Here is a 21,308-nt window from a genome sequence, read left to right as displayed (position 1 = left end):
GGAGATCCTGCGTATGCATACAAGATCACTCCGCTCGCCATCTCTCACATGTATTACATCCTCAAGCAATTATCAGGCAGCGCCGGCCATGCTCTCTCTCCCTCAGCCTATACCTCTATAAGTATATATAGAAACCACAGGAATGGGACTTGTTTGGCCAGAATATCTTAAAGCTTGCGCTATAGAGAGTCCAGTATCCCAGTCCACATAACTCAAGGAAGTGACAAACCCCCCAGGGGAGGCAGGCAGAGAGAGTTTGGAGAGGTTGGGTATATTTTGGTCGGGGTTTAAAGTCAATATCGGAGCTCTTCTCTATCACAGACGAGCATATTTGCAATGACACCATTCACTTTTCTTTTCTTTGTTGCATCAATGAGCCGGTGTAATTTCGCCTCCATAAAATGGCCCACCTATTAGTGCAGTGAATAAGAAACAGCCAGAGATCAAGTTAACGTGTCTGTTCAGAGAATTCATCCTCACTCCTTGTGCCGTTGCCCACGCCTTCAAAGGGAGACGGCGGCTGTGCCGCTGAAGTTGTGTAGATAATTATACGACTATTATGGCAGCCGCTGCTTCCTGACATTCACCCATGGCACCGGTGCTGTGCTGTTTAATTGGGTAAAGCAGGCAGGTTTGTTGGTGTTGTTGTGTGAGGTCACGTCACCGTTATCCTCTTCTCCTCGGATCTCTCTGTTTGCTGTTTCCTGACGCCTCACTAACTGCCTCTAATTAATCTGGCTGCTTACAACTCGACTCTGCTGCTCACCTACTCCTGTCTTCTCACCTCTCTCTCCCTTTTCTCCTCCCTTCCCTTTTCTTCCTCCTCTGTGTGTGTGTCCATCTTTTCCTTCTCCTTTGTCTCTCTACCAATGGCTAATGTGGTGCTCTCAGGGCTTTGGGTTTGTAACTTTTGAAACAAGCACAGATGCTGATCGTGCACGGGAGAAACTAAACGGTACAATCGTAGAGGGACGCAAAATAGAGGTGCTTTCATTTTTCCCTTTATTCTCATCTTCTCTTCTGCCTGCCTGCTGCCTTCTCAACTTACCCATAAACCTCTGCATAAGCATGCGGCTGCTCTGTCTGTGCGTGTGGTGCCTGAATGTATGCATGCATGACGGTGCGTTTAAATCCTTCTCGGCAGAATGCGGGATCCATACACGTCAACACCAGTTGTCCATCATTACCTGACAACGCAGAGTGAATGCATGCCATCAGTCGTGCATTCCCCTATCGCCACCGTTTAGTGTTGCCTGCTCTAATTCTGTTTTTGTTTACGACGAGCCGAGCCCGCACTCGGCCGTTCTCATCAGGTCAATAGAAGAAAATCAAAGCACTGTCTGTGTTTTGCTTTTGGAATCCATTTGTTTATCCAACCAATTCTGAGGATGCTTTTTATTATTATTATTATTATTATTATTCATACCTGTGGGTAATTGGTGCATGCTTTCCCTCTCTTTCCAGTAATATAATCATCTGTAAGAAAATTGAAATGATGAATAAATTCATGAAAGGGCGAACCAAAACTCAATCACACAAACAAATTTACATAATCATTTATTTTATGAATCCGTCTTTATTCATCTTGGTTTGCTGCTCGCTTGTAGCTCGCCGTGGATACGCGGATGGTAAATGTAAAGGTCAGTAATCACAGGCTTTGTGTTTGCTGCTTGGAACAGGTGAACAACGCGACAGCACGAGTGATGACAAACAAAAAAGTGGCCAACCCGTACACGAACGGTGAGTGGCAAACTAAACGATAAGAGTTCGCTCGTAGTCGTCGCTGTGAGTCAAGTTTTTCTTTCGGTCCTCTCGCCAGGCTGGAAGCTGAATCCGGTGGTCGGAGCTGTCTACGGTCCTGAACTGTATGCCGGTAAGAGCCGTTTTCTGTGTTTTTCTCTCCACCTCCCGCTGTACGCATCGCACCGTACCCGAGGCCGCTATCAGCCACCGCCTGTCCCAGTCTGACCCCTGAATTTCTACAATCAGGTTCATCCTGAACCTACTGAACATGAAATTCCCCTCGAATCAAAGTGAATCGGAGAGCGGCTCAGATAAGCAGTGGATGATCCAAGCCTCTCTGAGTGGCTGAGGGAGCCTGAGCCATTGTTTGCGCGGTGTGCAACTGTAACGCTGGAAAAAAAATGATTTCGAGAGCAAGCGCCCCTGCAACTGTTATCAGATTGTGGAGGCTGCTGCTGTGGATGGATTTGCCAAGTGCGCCAGATTGACTTTTACAGAGCTAACCGAATAAAGGAGATTGAGTGAGCGATATTGTTGGCACCTACCCTGTCGAAGGCCGCTATTCCTTCTGGTCTCGGTAATGGAGGAATGAGATGAGCTCAGTGGGGTTTTCCCTATCTCTCTCTGCCTCGACATGCCAGCTTTATTGCTGTATGTTATATGAACCCTTTGCATTTTAATGAGGGGGAAATGGTACTATTTCATTTGGAAGAAGTGCTGAGCACATCGCGCCACTTTAACGGCTTTCCTTTCTGCTCATTAGACTAAAATCTGTTCATTCCCCGGACAGCTTTACGGCGAACCTCTAAATAACTGTCCATGACAGAAAGCAGTCATCTATCATTTTTATTTCATCCCCAACCCCTCGCCCCCTCCGAGCCTCCTCCCTCGCCTCCCACTCCCCACCTCCCCCCACCAACATTCCTTTAGTTTCGACATCTCCTGCCGATAATTATTCACACACACAAACGTACGCTCGTCCCTCTCCTTCTTGCACGCTCAGGCACAAAAAACGTGGCGCCTTTTCTCTAAATTGAAAATCGGGACGTTAAGTAAGTCTCAGCTTACGTAAACAATAATTTCACTTGACCCATATCCACGCGCAACGCTAACACCTGCCCTGCTTCTCAGACCAAAGCACTCCAGCACACAGAAATAGATAACCTATGTAGAGCACAGACTCAAATACATGTCCCCTCTTCCATGCACACACTCTCTACTTCGCTCTCTCTCTCTCACACACACACTTCCCAAATCATCTCATAAATCAGAGGGAGTGTGGTCCACCACTCCAGGCAGGGGAAGCAGGAGGGGTTGGGTGATTTATTGGCTGCTAATTTTTCAAGTCGTCTTGACATGGCGCTGGAGTTTGCCAAGCCTAAACGACAACATATGCTTGCCAGCTGGGAAGATGGGAAACATAAATAAGAGATACATTTTTGAAACAAAACCTCCCTAATGAGCAGCAAAAGGCTGTTTTAACTCGCTAAAAAACAAACTCTGACCAGCTTGTTGACTGTTGCATTCTTCTTCTACTCTTCCTTTAAAAAAAAAAAGAAAAAAATGATGACCACATTCAGGACATTTTCCAAAATCATCACAGCTACAGTTAATATACTTTTGGTGGGAGTAAAATGGGATATAAAGGCGATTAATCACTGTTTATCAGTCCTCATTTCTGTGCAGGAGATCAGTGAAATTGGTAGCCATAAATCCTGGCTCGGTGACAGCGCACTTCGTCTCCATTCGTCCTGGCGCTACAGGTTTATTGTCCTCAAAACCCATTCAGGAGAATGACGGATGAGAGCCTCATACCGGCTCCCCGCTCTTAACCTCTTCCAGGGTAGATTGGCTCCTCCTCTGCGTGGAGGAGGGGGTAGGAGGGTTCTCGGTAGGGTACTGGCAGCCAGCTCCAAACGTGGGTCCGTGTTCTCCGTTGCCACCTAATACCCAAACCTCCCATGGAGCCCTGCTGAAGGGGTGGCAGAGGACAGCGGTGTGGTCCAGAGAAAAAGAGGCATGGCAGTGGGGTTCCCAGTCAGATGGAGGGATTGGCAATAGCACATGGCTGTGGCACAAATCATAGTGTGAGGTAGCTGGTAGGCATCCAGTACCAGTGCTCATTTTTATCCTGTGTTAGCGAGCGCTAAACTTTTGTAGAACAAGCCCCAGAATCTGTGCTCCGCTATCCAAATATAGTATGACAAGAGTCTGGCTCCATCCATACAGATGCAGCAAGTAGGCGTGTAGCTAAAAACGGCACAAATGTCGGGACTCTGTTTTACGTTATTTGTTGTTAATGTGACATCATTCGTCAGGGTGAGCGGCACATCCCGTGCATATTGCATTCTCAGCTCATCTTATTGCAATTGGCAAACTTGCGCTGGATGTTTTCAGCACCATGGACAGCTGTCACTTAGAAATCCCTTCGTATGGCTCGGCTCTCCTCAGACTAACGCAAAGAGACTCTTCTCGGCAGCTAATTCCCAGGAAGACAGGAGATGAGTAGCTTTTCATTCACCAGTTCATATTTTTCTGCGACTAAGGTGGAGGTTTCTTTTTTTTTCCTTCTTTTTTGAGGACTCGTGAAAATCTACCAGCTGTGTAAATGACAGAAAAGAAAGGCTAATTGCCATCTTAACATATGTAGACAGATCCTCTCATTGTTGGAGTGTACTTTAGGGGGATAATTAAGCTCCAGACTCTTGATTAGATTAAGCTGTTTTTTTGGTCCCCAGTGCGTGGATTAAGTGCTCATTGCCCGATGTATTTGAGCAGGAAGTATTAGAGAGATCAACCTTGTGGAAAATCAGATCTTTCTTTATGGGAGCCGGCTATGACCCCATCATTGGCACAGAGCGGGATTACCTCGGGTCCAACTGGCTCTGCAGGTATTGAGCTTTTCTCAAGTTGACACATATGACATACGAGGTGCAGCGTGACCCCGCCGCCCTTCAGCGCATAACTCATATTTTCTCCAGCCCCCCTCCCGGAAAGGGTGTTTGACTTTGGTGGCTAGACCAGGTTTGCGCTCTCATACGCTGTTGCTGTTGTTGCTTTTCATGGGCTTACCAAGGTGTGACAGCGCCTTTGATTTATGGGTTATTATTGAAGCAGTGTAGCCTATCGCCAACTCATTATGAGTTTACATTCACATACATCACCGCATGCATATTGCATACAAATTTTAAAAAAAAGAGAAGGAAGCAATTGGGCTTTGTGGGAGCCCAGAAACAGCGGCGATTTGTTAAGAAGAGGGCAACGCACCTCGAAAACTATCAAGGATTGTTTTTGCCCTTTAGCGGCCGTGCTCAGACGTCCACTGCTCCAAAAAAAAGGAGGGACTAATTTAAATGTCAAGGTCAGCGTTATAAATCACCCGGGAGGCAAAGGGGGCACCGTCCCAGTCCAGGCCGTCCACGGGTGTGTTGGCAGCAAAGAAAGCGCCCCGCACATTGGTGGGCGTCACCTGGCCAAATGAGACGCAAAGTTTGAATATGTGTGCGGACTCACTAATGGAGCGTGATGTTAATGGCAGAAGACATTAAACCGGGCTCTGTGTTTTTAAAAGCACCACTAATCTGTCTCCCTGTCAGCTTTATTGAAGCAGCGAGGCTAGGGTGAGCATCGTCCATTAGGGTGCTCACTGGTCTCGACCAAATGCAGGGCTGGCGCTGCACACGGCAGAGTACCATCAGGCTGTCACTCCCCAGGCACAAACCCATACAGCACCGCTTACCTACGAGCTGCCATGGATCTTCATTGTAGTCTAGTTTGTCGGAGATTGCGAGGGACTGGCGGGTCGTCTGAAACAGGCCGGATGCGTGTTATTAACCCGCATTATTTACCCCAGCCGAGGCACCGCGTCACCCCACCAAACCAAATCAGACTCGAGCTCCACATCACAGAGTGATCTGTGATTGGGGAAAGTGAAGCGGTCCGTGATGAATTCATCCAAAGCGTGTCGCGGAAATGAATAAGGCGAAGAGTAAGGTGAGGAGAGGGTGACGAAGGGGCGTTTCTGGGGATAAAGAATAACGGGGCTGACTGTGCTGTGATGGACCAGACGTTGGGGGAGGGAGAGAGGGCGAAGACCAGAGGGAAGGGAGCAGTGAGGGAATTACAATTGCTGGAAAAGTAGAGGCCAGCTTAATCATGTCTAGAGATCAGTGTGTTTGTATGCACCTCCACAGCCTGTAATCAGACAGCCAGTGGACCGATTGAAGGTTAAGTGGAGAGCTGACGATCACATCGGCTGTCCTCTAATCTGCGACCGTCACACCAACCCTTACTCATCACCCCGAAGCCTTTCACCCCAACTGACCCTTTTCACGTTCAGTGGTAGCCATCAGCAGAGGACAGAGCATGTGGCTGTGCGATTGGCTAAAGATGGTCCCAGATGGGTTTGGAGATGGGGGTCATGCTGAGGTTTGGGACTTGGCTGTCCTGCCCATCTGCTCCATTTCCCCTCGGGGAAGTTCAGAACGTCTAGTCAAGTTGTTCAACAACCTTTACCGCCTGTTCGTCTCCGCCCGACACCGAGAAACGCCCTCTACCTCTACCCCGTCCACCCTCCCGCTGCTCTTTGTTGCTAGCCCATTGTGTCTAAACTATGCAAAAGCCGTGGTGCGAAACTAGTGGTATTGCATCCATTACCTGCCCAGCTTCAAGGCTGCCCCTCACCAGGCATCGGGAAAGGATGCGTACAGCAAATGTGGATCCTTGCTGAGTACGGCACAAAGCAGCGAGCTGGGAAAGGGGAGAGTGCTCGATGAGGCGCACCTAGAAAAGATTAAATCTATTGTTTCCTTGTCTTCCCTATAATGCATTCTGTCATAGGGAAAGCAGTGCCACACGTCTCTCTCTAATGTATTCTGTCATAAGGTAAGCAATGCCAAGTCGAGGATGTTCTCTGAAAGTCATTTTCTCTTCTTCTCGTGTGTGTTTTTGTTCTATAGTAACAGGATTTCCCTACCCTGCCACAGGCGCTACGGTGGCCTATAGGGGTGCCCACTTGCGGGGACGGGGACGGGCTGTGTACAACACATTCCGCACAGCTCCACCTCCACCACCAATCCCAGCTTACGGAGCGTGAGTACTGACCCTCCGAGGCCCGGTTCGGGTCGCATGATATTTTTGTCTGGTACGATAAGTTTTGTCTTTTCATAGCTGAGAGTTTTAGCTTTTATACACTCTTTCAGACATCAAGACAAAATGCGTGTTGTGGACTGTTCCTCCTGATGCAAAGTAGCACACGACATCATCAGTGTCAGGCCGTAACTGGGCTGATACTGTGTAGTCTGAACACAACGAACACTTTTTATATAGATAGCTGTCGTTTGGTTAGATTTCACGCTGCAGTATGAATGAAACTGTACCCAAGACTGCTCCGACTGAATTTATGCCCAAACTTTGCTTTTCTACTCATAATTTAAAAGAAATCTTTCTGTTGCGTCTCAAGACCGTGCCCTCCTGCAGGAAACCCGCTTGTCTAACATAGCCAGGCAGCATTGCTGCTGTAATTTTACATATTTTTTTATCTGCGGATATACATAACCGAACCCTGCCCGTCCTTACATTTGTACAGCGTGTGTTGACAAAGGAGTAACTGACAAAGTCAAGGTGAGAGCTGCGATAGTGTATTACCAGTCAGATCTCACTGGACTGTGACCGGGGCCCGTGCTGATCTCCTGGCTTTATGCAAGCCTGCCTCGCACTCGTCTCTTATCAGCGCTGGTCTGTGTGGCCGTGGGAGAGGTCTGACGGAGGCTGGCCGCTGCCCCGCCATAGCTGTCTATCTGTGATTAGATCTGGATCTGTCTTAGTGCGGTGGGACTCGCAGCTGAGACTGGAAATCCCACATCCCCATTCGCCTCCTTCCCACTCGGGGACCCCTTTGCTGCTGATGGCAGCCGGTTGATTTATATAGCCTAGTCATGTGACGCAGCTCCTTCACTGCCTTCTTTTGTCCTCCCTCTCCACCGCCAGCCCTCCTGATAGCAACTGCAGCAACTGGAAAGACAAACAATTTTACCAGAGCAGAAAATTGGACAGGGATGTGAAACCGTTACACCTTTCAGTTTGTGTCATTCATTATTTGTGGTACAGCGAGCTAAAGCTGCTAAGAGCTGACCCCACAGACCTGCAAATGGTCAAAATAGGAAAATTGGCAAAGGCTGAGAGTCGGTGGGGTCGGATGCAGTCCAAGTCAACTAACTGTGCTTTCCTGTTTCGCACGTTCACAGGGTGGTGTACCAAGATGGCTTCTACGGTGCAGAGATCTATGTAAGTACAGTTGACTTTTCTTCTAGATGAAACAGAAGTAAAACAGACAAGAAGCCCAGCCCTGGAGACAAAAACGTGATCTCCTCAGCCCCCAGCCTCGCTGCCAAGCCGGCGTCGATTAGGCCTCCGTCTACTGTGCCAAGAAACTCAACAACAAAATTTAAAACCCCCTCAGCTCCTCCCTCCTCTCCCTCTTTTCTTCCTATGATCTCAGACTTTGGCAAAGAGGCAGACCCTGACTCAGTGTCCCATGTCAAGTTTGGTCATTTATTCCTTTAGATTTGTCTGGAGGTTTTTAAGTCTCCCCCCCCCCCGCCGCCCCGCCAGCTTTCTTTCTTCTTGTTACCTCTCTGGTGTTTTTGCATTCACTCCGAGGGTTTGGCTGGGATATCCCCTGCTTGCCCCAGGGGGTCTGCGCAGACCTGAGTGGAGCCGGTTCCTCCCAGCCATCAGCAAGTGGGAGATAAGAGAAGCCGCAGATAAAGGGATTAACTGTCCCTCTGGAGCTGTCCGTGCAGGCAGGGTCACATCGGGGGCTGGCCCTGCTGCACCTCGCCCTTGACAGAGAAGAGCGTGGACTCTGTGGAGATAATGCTGAAATTACCACGCTGCCCCACTTTGACACGAGTCCAAACGTTTGCGAGGAATGTAATTTGTCCCTTTTGGGGTTTTTTTTTTTTTCCACCGCACTGAGATGACTGTCTGTGCAGCAGCAGCAATGACAGTTCCTTCTCACTTTCACCCTGACAAAGACCGGTGTCTGGGAATGAAATGCTAAACCCAAGTGATCCATGACTTACACACCGGCCCGCACGATAGGGCCGTATTTCACCGGCTTTTGTTGTAGGGACACCCACCACTGTGGAAGAGACCCGGGCTGTGCTCTGAGCGATGTTGTTTGTCTCTCACGCTCATTTAGCCACCTCCAGCTAAGTCCTACACAGCTATGTCCCCTGACCGAGGCCTGGCCAGGTCGGTCCATCACTCAAAGCGTCAGGCCGGCCCCTGGTGCTTTACTGCCATTAGTTTTGGCAATGGCCACTGCATTGCTTCAGACTGGCTGAGAGTATGTGAAGGTCTCGAGTGACCAAGAGGGAGCCGTCCCACAGCCCTCAGTGTCCTATACAATCATTCAGTGGACACTGGCGTGCTGTCAAAAGCAGCCAGCTGTTCTGTCAAGGCTTCTGCTAATACATTAGCAGAAGGGGGGGGGGGAACGAATGCATGCACATATAAATGCACATACGTGGCATGCGCTAATGCATATGCATGCATAGACACACACGGCACACCCACATATTCCCCATGACAAAATAAAAAATGTGCTGCGCGGCCGCGTGCAGGATTTGACAATGTGGGAGAGTGATTTATTGTTCCGTGTTTGTTCAGGCTGTTGCTGTAATCAACACATTCCCAAGGCATGACCGTCCCACAGGAAGTCATCCGCTTCAATTGCTGTGACTTCCTGTCCCCTTGGTAAACATCAAGGAGCGGAATTCGATCGCCGTGGCCCCGATTTCGCTTGCACCCGCGACCTCGGCCGACTCACCGTTACTTCGCGATGTCGCTCTGCATCGGACACCCCCCTCCCCTTGAGTTTAAAAATAAATGAAAACATGCATTATTAAAAGCCACCTATCCACCGTATGGACACAGATGGGCACACACTCCACTGGCACTAATAGAAAAACAGTGGGAGAACAGCTTCATTTTTCAAGGAGAGTAATAGCAGCACTCCACAATGAGGTCTTTAATTCCTTCCCCATTCTGGCAAATGAATACAGCGGTCCTGACTCCCCAATGGTCCGACCGTCTTCTGCCTTCTTACTTCTTTTGTGAGCCGGGGGGGTCATGTATAAGGGGAAAAAAGGGGGAGATCTTCAATTACGGAGCAGCGGCGCGCCCTCAATCTAAAAATGGGCCAAATGTGGGGATTTGGCTCACGTTGCCTCCGTTGCTGCGCTTCGGATGAGCCTCCGGTGCGACAATGACTTGCTCCCCCTAAACGCGCTGCCTCTCAGAACATCATTCATTCTCTTGTTGCCACCACCTGCCTAACACACCATATATCAAACAGCACCCTCTGGTGTCTCACGGGGAGGCTGCAGTCGGGGAGTGTGAGCAGATGAGCAAACTACTGCGTGGTGACATTTAACCATTAAGGCAATTTGAGGCTGTGTGTGCGCAAGTGGTTGTTTTCTTGCGTCTTTGAGAGCTAACCTTTGTCTGCACAGGTAATCACTGATTAAATATGGTGGTATTTTTTTGTTCTTTTACAGGGTGGCTATGCAGCATACAGATTTGCCCAACCCACCACCACCGCTGCTTACAGTGACAGGTGAGGGTCTCAGATTGTATGAGACTGATTCTCTTGTATGTAATTTGAGGGGTTTTAAAGACAAAAATCTCCGTAAAGTTATTAATTAATAGACCCTGTGCACGAGAAAATGCTAACTTCCTGGTTTGAGACCGGATGTAGGGTTGTACGTTTCCGGTAGCTTTACTTTGCGGTCAAGATATCCTCCAAAATCATGTCCAGAAAACGGAAAGATGGCGTTAAGTTACAAAGAGCAGAAGGTGGGAACACTCACCACTGTTGTGTCATAAAAAATCTAATGATCAATTTTTACGTTTAAAGAGTTTAGATCGATCAGTTGTTTGGAGAACTGCAGCAGAAGACACATCGTCCACATTCAGAAGCACTGGTCTGATGATTTAAACAGGTGAAGAATAGTCAAACCAGATGTTTCCCCCGTTATGTTGATATCAGCTCATCAAGTACACACCTACACAGCATGTTAACAAACCGTGAAAAAAAGCCACACCAGCAATCATTCATTTTTTGTAAGGGTTTCTATACATTAATATTTACAAAGGGTATGTTGTGACTTACCTTCAAAATTACAGCGGTTCACCTTTCACCTCGCTGTTTCGCAGGTTTTTTTTTACGTCACATCCTGCGTCCTGATCGCTGCAGACGATCTCCTCCGTGACATCTCTCCTGTACAGTACAGAATCGCTGCATCGATCGCTGGCAGTGTGACTCTGAAGTGCAGTACTGTATGTCCACGAAACGTTTTGCACCGTCAAAAAATAAAATTGGCTACTTGATTTCACCTATTTTAGAACATAACACCCGCGAAATATAACATTTGAATCCATTTTTTCTTTTGCTCTGAGGTGCAGGGAAAAAATATCGACAACTCTATGAACAGCATTTACAGATATATTGGGTAAATGCCCAAGACATCTATAGAAATGTAAATCGCCGCTTAACTTGTTTTGGACCGTAAACCAGGCGCGAATAGGACACCGGAAATAGCATATGCTAACGTGCACATAGTCTATTGGCTGTAACTGGGAATATTGAGGCTGTTTTGAGTGTTTCCCATAATTCCATAAGACAAGGCTGACTTCAGCCATCGTTAGCGTTCACTTCTCAAGTGCTTAAAGAAACAGAAATGCATTGCAGAGCAGGCACAGGCTACTTTTTTTCTCCACGAGCAGCTGTTGAGAAAATGCTGAATTGAAAGTAAAAACACGGACATGTTTCCGATGTGTCCGACTCGGCTCCCGAGAACTTTTGATTTAAAGCAACAAGTTGATCCCACAGGCTGTGAAACAGGGGAAATTACTGGGAGAAGGAAAAAGGAGTGCGCCTCTAAATATGTCCTCATAAATCTCATAAATGCAGCAAAGGGTGGGCTTCAGCTTTGAATAATTAGTGTTTTCCCACCAAAAATGATCATATCTACAGGAGACGTGATAGTAGGAGAGCGCGTGTGATGAATGGGGGCTGCTCCGGCAGCATTTTACAATATTCTGTGGAGGGTTATTTTGGGTTTCTTCCTCTCGAGTTATCTTATCTATTAGGCAAACCGCTATATTCTTTTTAGCTCGGAGCTAAAGAGCACACACGCGCACGGAGAAAAAAAGACTAACCTTGTTGGACTCGATGAGAAAAGCAGTGATATATGTCGTGACTCTCCGCTTGTGAGGGGAGAGTGGGTATATCACTGCGGTATTTATTAATGGCCTCGGGTCTGCGGAGGGGAGGTGGGGAGACGGAGAGAGGCAGAGATGGACCAGCGGGAACTCTATCACTTCTGAGTGATGTCACTCTGGTTCAGGTGTGCTCTGTTTGAGGAGGCGTCGCTGATTCATTTCGGCCCCGAAAGCCGTTGTCAGCCGGGATGTGGGCCGGTTTGGGAATCTAATCTGGGAAGGATTGAGCATGTCACTTGTGATAACGTACACCCTGCCTGAGAGCCTGAAGATCATATCGATAATGTAAGATTTATCAGGCCTCGCCGCGGTTCGAATTATGAGCAGCCGCGCTCTGCGAGAGCAGAAATTGGACGGCGGCTTTTTTTCCCTCTCCGAGTGATTTAATATAATTCGCCCCAAGTTGTTTGTTTTGCTTTGTCTGTTTGTTTCCTTTTGAATAAGCGGTCATGCCCACTGGATCAATAAGGGTTTGCTGGTGTTGTCTCAGCCGCACCTTATCAGACTTTACCGTGGAGCCGTCAGCCAATCATAAAAAAAGAGGTCGCCGGGATTGAGGAAGGCGTGTGAAACCCTGCAAAATATGAAACATTTATTATCCGAAAAGCCCACACCGCTCACAGGCTGCATTACCAAAGCCCTTTAAGTAACTAAAGAGAGTTGGTACAGGCGAGGCTGATGAATCAAAGAGGCCTTCACAGGAGCCAGGCACATCGTAGAGACCCTGCTAGCTTCCAGTCGGCTCTGTGACATTGCGCGGGGTGGTTTGACCTGCTGTTCGTCAGCGGCGCCACTCTGGTGAGAGTCATTTTGGAGATGTATTAGCCTTAGAGGGCCTGTGGGGTTCAGTGCTCACTGAAGATAAGAGGACCACGGAGACTTCCCCTGACCATCTCACGGCACGGGCCTCCTCCCCAAGGAGCTGAGACAGCCTTTCCGATTTCACGTCCTGCTCGCTGACCTTGGGTGCCGACGGACTTGAATGGGCCGCGCCATATTTAGATCTTATATAACTCAACGCATCTCGTACGAACGTCGTACGTCTTGTTGTCTCCTTTAGGAGAATTTCCTCCTCTCTCCACTCCTTTTTTTTTTTTTAATTCCTGGTTGATTTGGTGCCCTCAGTCCTTGGCTGGGTGTGCCTTATCTGCTCCTTGCAGACCCTCATTTGCAAGCAAGAGCTAAAAAAAAAAAAAAAAAAGAAAGTAAATAGAGGAATATGTGAAGTCGAATAAATAAATAAATAAAGCGCACACATCTTGTCCTGTCTCAGAAGGAAATTGGAAGGATTAGTTCCAAACCAGCAACAATGAAAAGACAGGGGCGTGAGCCCAGTGTGCAGCCTCGGTAAACAAGAGCAGGGTGAGAGAGCGAGCCCTCCAGCACCAACTCTGCTCTGCATCCTTCTTTTTCTGCCTCCCTCCGCTCATTACCTATTCTATCCAGCTAATCAAGATGACAATGAAAAGACAAGTATAATTCACCAACCTTTGAACTCCCCTTTTTGAACCACCTTGTATAAAGCAGGAAGCCCAGGAGGCCGGGGAGGGAAATAATTGATTGCGTTAGAGACTTGAAAGGGTTTACTTGAGGGGTTGAGCATTAAACAAGCATGCATAAATGTTCTTCTCTCCTCGTCAATGATAGATCAATGACCGCGTTCTCTGTCCCCTGTTGTGCAGCTATGGCAGAGTCTATGCAACAGCAGACCCTTATCACCACACGATTGGCCCTGCAGCCACATACAGTGTGGGGACCATGGTAAGTCTATGAGAGCACCGCCTGTTCCTGTCTGCACCCTCCATGACACAGGCTACAGCACACACACACACTCCAAAATAAAGACCAGAGACTTCACTCGTCACTGGTTTTTATTTACGGGTTGTTCATTAATCGATTCGGGTTTTTGTCATGCTATCTGGCACACCCTAGTGGGCAGTACTGAGTAGTACTGTGAAGCCCTGGCATGTGGAAATTGGCTCAGATATTAAGTGCAATAAACTTCTGCAATGCCATGCAAGCTCACCTCCTGCACTATTGATCTGACACAAGTTCCTCCTGAAGTGAGAATGAGTGATCACTGCAGTCTTTTCTCCCTCTCCCAACACGAGCTTTACATGTTACATAACAGATACATTTCCAAGCTTTGTTTTCATCCTACATCGCTCAACTTGCTCCCGAGTGCGACAGATCATCTTCTTTTTGTTCCCCCCCCCCCCCCCCCATTCAGTCAAACCGAACCCGAAAAGATGAGGTCGAACTGTTAATGTCTGTTTTTAGCTAGCTTTTGCAGCTACTGTAACATCAAAGATGAAAAGTGACGATAAACAAACGAGGATTTTTTCCGAAACTGAGAGTTCCTCTTTGGTTTTGTTTTACGACGGCGAGGAGGATGATGAGGAGGAGGGAGTTGGGCCGGGCTCGCAGACCAAACCTAGAGATTAAGGCCCATCAAACGCATGCAGCAGTGTGCCGTGGGACATAAAAGAGAGAGCGAGACTGAGGGAGGGAGTTGTCTCACCCTCCTCTCCTGCCCACAAGCTTGATCGGTGGCGTGTTCTCAGCTTGAGAAATGACTCAAATTCATCATTACAGCATGCATGCGATTTTTCAACAACTTTAAAAAAGAAGCGTACAGTTCCCCGGTGCAGCTGCTAGCTAAAAGCTTTCATTAATTAAGACATTTCTTTTTCCTCTTCATTTACTTAATTAAAAAAATGTGCTTGAATGTTTTTTATTCTTTCTTCTCTTCCCTCCAAATTTCCTTCCTTTCCTCTGACACTTTAATCGTCCTCTCAGCGAATGTAGAAGTCAGGATCTGGACCCTAAAAAATATCTAATGTGGTGTGTGTTGGGAGCTCAGGGAGCTAACGCAGGCTTGTTTGTGTGTGTGTGTGTGCTCGTGGGTTCACGGGGCGCTGAACAAATGGCGAGGCTACTGGGATGCAGGCTGTGCTGAGGCCAACATCTAATAAACTCCTAAGCTAAAGAGAAAAGACCAGTTTGGTTCCTAATTCTTTAATCATATTTGATTAATGATTCTCCAGCAGCGAGGAGTCATTTTTGCATTTAAAAGCTATACAATAATTAGTTCCTCTGAGGTTGAGGTTGGAAATTCTCTTTACTCGTTTCCAGTTTACAGAAGCATCTCGTACGGATGAAAGTTTTGTACAAGCAAGAGGGCTCCGCGAAATTAGGCAAAATTAGCCTTTGAAGACATTCGGTAGCCTTTGGAGTTTGCCTGAATTCCTAATTGCAGCAGAGCCACCGAAAGATGAGAAGGACTGCGTGTGTGTGCGTGCATGTGCAGGTGTGCATGCATAGGCCCACTTGCATGCTCTATGTGTGTCTGCCCTAGATATCTTGAGCATGGTGCTAAATCTAAGGGCTAATATCCTGTGGTGGTTTGGCCCTCCAGAAAGGTGCAGGCACCTCTGCCAGACTTGAAAAGGAGCCGTGATTAAACCTCTCAGAACTTATTCTGCTTTAGTCCAATCTCTGATATTGTTACGGCCGTAAAAGGACAAATCTCTGTTTTTCAATTTATTTCTAAGCGTAATGAAATCAAAATGTATTCGCCGTTCAAGAAAGTGCTCTATCTACATGCATATAAACAATTTCCTCCGTATGAATTGCACCAGTTAAGCTCCGAATCCAACAATCCACTTTACCTCCCGTTCCTAACACACACTCGGATTGTATGCAATCGGGGAATTTATTCAACAAAACCCGTTATTGGCTTCAGTGTCTCAAACTCTCAATCTGTGTCGAGATTATACGTATATGAAAACTCAATAAGTTAAAAGGAAGGAAATTTGTGGAGAAAGAGAAACCGACTCTAGCTGTCACCTGAATACTGATTGGTACTTTTTCATCTTTGATGTTGCAGGCTAGCCTATACAGAGGAGGGTACAGTCGCTTCACTCCCTACTAAAAGAAAGAAAAAAAGCGAGAAAAGACAGAGACATTACCCACAACAAACAAACGAAAAAACAATCCTCTCTTTAAAAAAATAAAATACAAACACAAAACGAGCGAACACCCAGTCCTTGGCGGAGAGTTAAATCTAACTAAAAGCTTCCAGGTCCACATGCTGAGCCCCTCCCCTGACACTCGCAAGCAGATATTTCTACAACAACCTTTTTGATGTCATCATTGGTCTGCTCTTGTTTCGTATTCATTTTGTGCTTTTGGTTTTCTTTTGGAAAGTTTTATGCACATGTGCATTATCTTGACTGCTGTATATGGGTGCTGTGTCACCATAACCAATGTGAGCCTACTGCAGCACGCATGGTGCATGCTCAGAGGTGTGTATATGCAGCTGCTGTCATCTGACTAAGAATATACTGGGGCATTTCTATCCTGTGTGTGTGCACACAACAAAGAGAAATCAGGTTGATGGTGAACACTGATCCATCCCATTTAATTCCTTTCCCAGCTTTTATCATCGAATCTTTGACTCATCCAGCACGCAGAAGTGCAGAACGCTTAATGCTGACGAGCATGCCTTGGTAATTCTTAGTTCAAAGACAGCACTGCTCTGATTGCTTTCTTTTTTTTTCCTCAAACATTGGAGTGTCCTACTGTTGTGCACTTGCAGTGGAGCCTTACAAGCTGTATTATGTGGTATGACAGCATGCAGAGTAAAGGGTCATGAAGGTCAGATTTCTGTCTTGAACTCACAATGCTCATATGCCAGCCCGGTCTCTTGCAAAGCACCGTGCATTTATATGCAACTGTTCTGCATTAGCTGCTGTGTTTTGGGGGAAATGTGACACCGGCTGTGTTGATGTGCAGCGATTCATATAAGTACAGCTGAATGTAAATATGGGGGATGAGCATTTGCATTTCCCACCGGCGGCCTGTGTTCGCATCTTATCTCATGCTCACTGGTATTTTTAGAAATTTGATAGGACCATGAAACATGTGCTTTAAGCCGCCTTAAATTACTTTAAGGGATAGTTGTCTTTTATTAGATCCTGTTCCAGTGATTTTTTTTCTCCCAGGCGATTTAAAATTAGTTCTTCTGCTTTACACCGCCTCTCCAGGAGACATTATACAAAAGTTCTGAATTGGCTGAAAAGTTCTTCTGACGACACGTAAACAGAACTTTATCTGCAAAGTTGTTGGAGCTCAGCTCATGAATGTACTTAGTTTTCGTCTTTGTAGCGTCGCATCAACACATTTCTGAGGCGCACAGTTTGTGTCGCTGTAGCCATCGAAGCAGACCAAACCCTACCCTGCACTGGTTTTAACACAAGTCATTAAAAAGAAGTGAAACTGTGCGATCCTCAGAATTCCAAAGTTTGGGAACACCTGCTCGAAAGGATAAAGGGACCAGGCACTGGAATATGGGAATCTAGAATTTGCATTAAAATCCATCCGATTTATAAAAAACAAAACATTTAAAAGCTGAAAAGCAACACGCTGTGACCAGGTTTGTCCACCAGAGGGCACTCTGCAACACGTTTGTGCGAGCCGCACAGAAAGTTAAACGAATAAATGTTCATGCTTCACGGAAAGAAAATGAATTGAAATATTTGTCCTCAGTCTTAAAGAAAAAATTATAGTGTCAGTAAAGCTCATCTTGGGTAAATTAATTACACTTGAAACATGAGTGCAGGGAATCCATAACGATATCGTACGTGCGCTGGAAACACGATGTAGAGATTCATTTTTAAATATGAACCAAAAACCTGCAGTGGAATTTCTTACATGTCTGATGTGCAGGATTAGTCAAATAATTGATTAGTCTACTGACAGACAAAGTAATGCTCCCAGCTGCTGCGTCTTATTGTAAACTGAGCATCTTTTGTTTTGGCTTTTTTGGTTGAGCAAACTAGACAATTTGAAGCCATCGCTTTCGGCTCTGGGAAGTCACGATAAGCCCCGCGAACAATTTCTTCTTCACACTTCACTGACTAAATGGGTAAATCGGTTAATCAAAAATTTGCATAACATTGTGCAGCGGTTCCTGTGTGTCTGCAGTGTACGTTTCCCCAAAACGCCATTGTTAAACGCAGAATAGTCGCATGTGAAGTGAGTTTGCAGAAGACACGGTTGCATATTCTCACTAATACAACACGGGGGGTGATCTGTACACAAGGTTTACGCTAACCCCACACATCCGTCACACGGGAATGACACAGCACTGAGGTGGGTTAACCCTGGCAGAGGGCTGTTCTTCTACAAGTCACCGCTCTCTTTTTTAAGCATTGCACAAAATGTTTTACCTCAGGATGAGCTAACTGAAACTCACAAACTAGGATACAGTGCTACTCACTTCTCAGCCGGCAGGACAGTTTCCTTTCTAACACAACCAGCAGGTTTCGGAAGAGCTAATTTTTCAGTTTTTTCTTTAAGCAGAGACCCCATGATGATAAAATAAAGACTGTACTGTTGTTCTTTACTAAAACTACTGTATTATATATATATTAAGACATATACTGTATACACACACAAGTCCAGGAAGATATTATATATGAAAGCACCCAGGAGTTAGAAGACACAATGTAAATGTGTGTAGAGTGCAGACTTACTCGCCTCTTCGTCGACATGCGGTCATTGCATTGGCTTCTATTACAACTTTGTGCTGCGTGAGGTGGATTTAAAAGAAACTCTGTGTAGCCGCTGTTAGCTGTCGAGATTTAAGCGCAGCTACGGAAATGCAACTGAAAGCTTTTGCCAATAATATTTAATTTCTATGTACTCACACTCAAAGTGTTGTGGTCTTAAAAAAAAATCTGTTTGTTGCACTTTATTTGTTTTCCTTTTTTTCTTTCTGAGATGTAATATATTTATAAAAAAAGTATCATATACAGCTAGTTATGTTTAGTCGAGATGTTAAAATGATATAGAGTAATGTTGTATATCAAAAAAGAAAAAAACACCCATTATCTCATAAGTAAAAGAAAAGTCTTTACGTAGGTAAACAAACATTATTCTTCCTTTTGTATGCTAGTACGTACGCTCCGCACCGTTTGGGGTTTTTTATAGAACAAACTTTGAATATTATTTTTACCATTTTAAAAAACGGGAGAACTGATTGTACATTTGTAGGAGTTTCTCACATAAACTCTGCAGCAGAGTACACGTGTGGGCGTTCAGTTAGTGACCACTATTAGACTGGAATGAAATCGATTTGTTTCTTTTTTAGAGCTGAATGTGTGTGCCTATGTGAGATATATATATATATATATATATATATATATATATATATATATATACATACATATGCATTAGAATGTTTGAGAGTGTGAGGGAGGAGAGAGATGGGGGAGTGAAGGCAGTTCGCTAAAACACTGTAGTTTGCAGTAAGCTAACAGCTTTGCATGACTTCACTCTTACGGTCCCTGTAATAACATGACGACACAGACGCTCTGACCTCATAAAAGATTCAGTGGCAATGAAAAAATGACGATCTGATCACGCTCCAGCATTTATTTTACCTCATGAAGGATGTTTGGACGTCCAGTTTCCTGAGCGGAGCGGGTGCACGTGCTAATGCTTTGACAGACAGTGATCGTACATGAAAACTGGTTGAAAGTGAAGCTTGATCACTGTTATCAATGTCAAAAGGTAGAAATTACCTCAAATTTGTCCAAACCATAGATTATTAGCCAATCACAGCTCTACCACAAACTACGCTGTCATAAACAACAGAAGAATTTATCAACTGTGGGGAGGAAGAACTACTTTTATGCTACAAAACTACTATAAATGATCAGAGTTTACAAACAAACGACAGATTCTGTTGTTTTAATGCAGGGGTCTCAACCTGGAATGAGCTGTGGGCCACTGCTGATACTGGATCTCATTGGAGGACCAAGTAGTACAAAAAGAAACAAGAACACACCCAAAACTATTTACAATAATGCAGCGTTTTGTTTGTTTGCTTTTAATTTCAGATACTTTATAACAAGACAAAACTGCAAACATGAACACAGTTTTCCCTCATTCCTAAATAACTGAAGCCGTTCGTTGAACTACCAAATAGACACCTTGGTCCTCTCTGGCCACACACGTGGCAGCACTTCTGCTATCACTTCATTTTTAAAAATAAAATAAAAATTCAGATATAAGTGTCCACATTAGTTTGTGACTCTCTGCCAATGTTGCCTTCATATTAAATCTTTTTTTAACATTGCACTCAACAACAAACAAAAAAGTAACTTCAAGGATCAAATTACATTATATTTCTTCATGTTAACATACGGCCTTGATAAGTATCGTGGGCTCCAAGTGGCCCTCGGGCCACGAGTTTGAGACCCGTGATTTAAATTAAAACGAATTAATGATCACATTCTATATAAAACTGGATACGGATTCATCTAAAATCAAGATTTACGCTGTAAGTTGAACTTTGTTTCAGTGATTTTCGTCACGTACACATTTGATGATTTGTAAAAATTTAATACATGTAGGGTTTGCCAAAGCATTAGCATGAGCACGTGCAGTCCAAATAAGGGAACATGGAGATTTATTTGGGGATGCACATCCACTTTTCCCCTCCGTCATGTTATTCCGGGGACAACTTTGAGTACTGTCATCTGGAATTGCTCCTATCAGTCTGCACGGGTTTGTCAACAGTTTACAGAAAAAGTTAAAATAAACATTGTTTAACCGTTTCAGTGTCAGCTTATCAAGGCTTAAATGTTAAGATATAACATTAATAACTGGCAGTCAGTATTGTAGAGGTCTGAGCCGTTTTTATTATGCTTATGTAAGTCAAAGGTAACTTAAATGTGAATTTATTATACAAACACTTTAATATTTTTGGGTTTGTTTGCTTTAGTTGTATTCCACAACCAGCTTAATATGCAACTAGACCTCTAATTGATCCAAATATGTGTTGGTACTTATTAATAGTAGTATATATGTTTACATATCAGCTGAAAATACTCTTCATCCATCGTTTATATTTATAGGTATTCACTAAGCCCTGATAAGCTGGCAGGTGAATTTATTAATCCACCTAAAATATTTGTACAAAAGAAAACCAAGCAAAAAAGTTACTGTACTTGTATATACATACACACACACCCATACACTATATCACAATTCTCTGAGTAACTGTTTTATATGTATTCCTATATGAAGTGGGGTCATCTGTGTATTTTCAATTCAGCTGAACTTGTTCTTGAATTCTATGTTCTCTTTATAATGAAAATATATTGTCTGAAAGGTGTAAAGTAATTCTTTTGGGTTAATTTCATAGCTAAAAGTATGCTATTATGAGCCTTTTCTTTATTCATGAATTCTTTTGTTGTCAATAT

At 45.1% G+C, this 21,308-nt stretch overlaps 2 protein-coding genes across 9 annotated transcripts in view; one reads left to right on the top strand and one right to left on the bottom strand.

The window, feature by feature from the left end:
* The window catches only part of LOC309704600 (RNA binding protein fox-1 homolog 3-like), a 352,816-nt gene extending 333,539 nt beyond the window's left edge, over positions 1-19,277 (top strand). For 2 of the 4 annotated variants that reach the window (XM_082529847.1, XM_082529846.1), the window contains exons 10-16: positions 1,680-1,740; positions 1,820-1,873; positions 6,702-6,834; positions 7,989-8,028; positions 10,308-10,366; positions 13,716-13,794; positions 15,923-19,271. In XM_082529847.1, the coding sequence (XP_082385973.1) occupies positions 1,680-1,740; positions 1,820-1,873; positions 6,702-6,834; positions 7,989-8,028; positions 10,308-10,366; positions 13,716-13,794; positions 15,923-15,967 (471 nt within the window). In that variant the 3' untranslated portion in view covers positions 15,968-19,271. Of the gene's footprint in view, positions 1-891; positions 985-1,679; positions 1,741-1,819; positions 1,874-6,701; positions 6,835-7,988; positions 8,029-10,307; positions 10,367-13,715; positions 13,795-15,922 lie in introns of all 4 variants that reach the window. The other 2 variants (XM_082529848.1, XM_082529845.1) reach the window with 2 other exon arrangements.
* Positions 1-21,308, bottom strand: part of LOC309704605 (uncharacterized protein) — a gene marked incomplete at its 3' end in the record, with an annotated part of 144,331 nt that overhangs the window by 13,959 nt on the left and 109,064 nt on the right. For 2 of the 5 annotated variants that reach the window (XR_014276299.1, XR_014276306.1), the window contains exon 4: positions 11,105-13,214. Coding sequence is in view for 3 of the 5 variants with exons in the window: in XM_082529872.1 (XP_082385998.1) it covers positions 7,696-7,755 (60 nt within the window). Of the gene's footprint in view, positions 1-1,426; positions 1,477-7,389; positions 7,756-11,104; positions 13,215-21,308 lie in introns of those variants that run through there. The other 3 variants (XM_082529872.1, XM_082529871.1, XM_082529867.1) reach the window with 3 other exon arrangements.

Source organism: Aulonocara stuartgranti (assembly GCF_965226115.1).
Source record: "Aulonocara stuartgranti genome assembly, chromosome: 4".
Classification (NCBI taxonomy): domain Eukaryota; kingdom Metazoa; phylum Chordata; class Actinopteri; order Cichliformes; family Cichlidae; genus Aulonocara; species Aulonocara stuartgranti.
The sequence above is the reverse complement of the archived record's forward strand: the minus strand, read 5'-3'. Positions and strand labels throughout refer to the sequence as shown.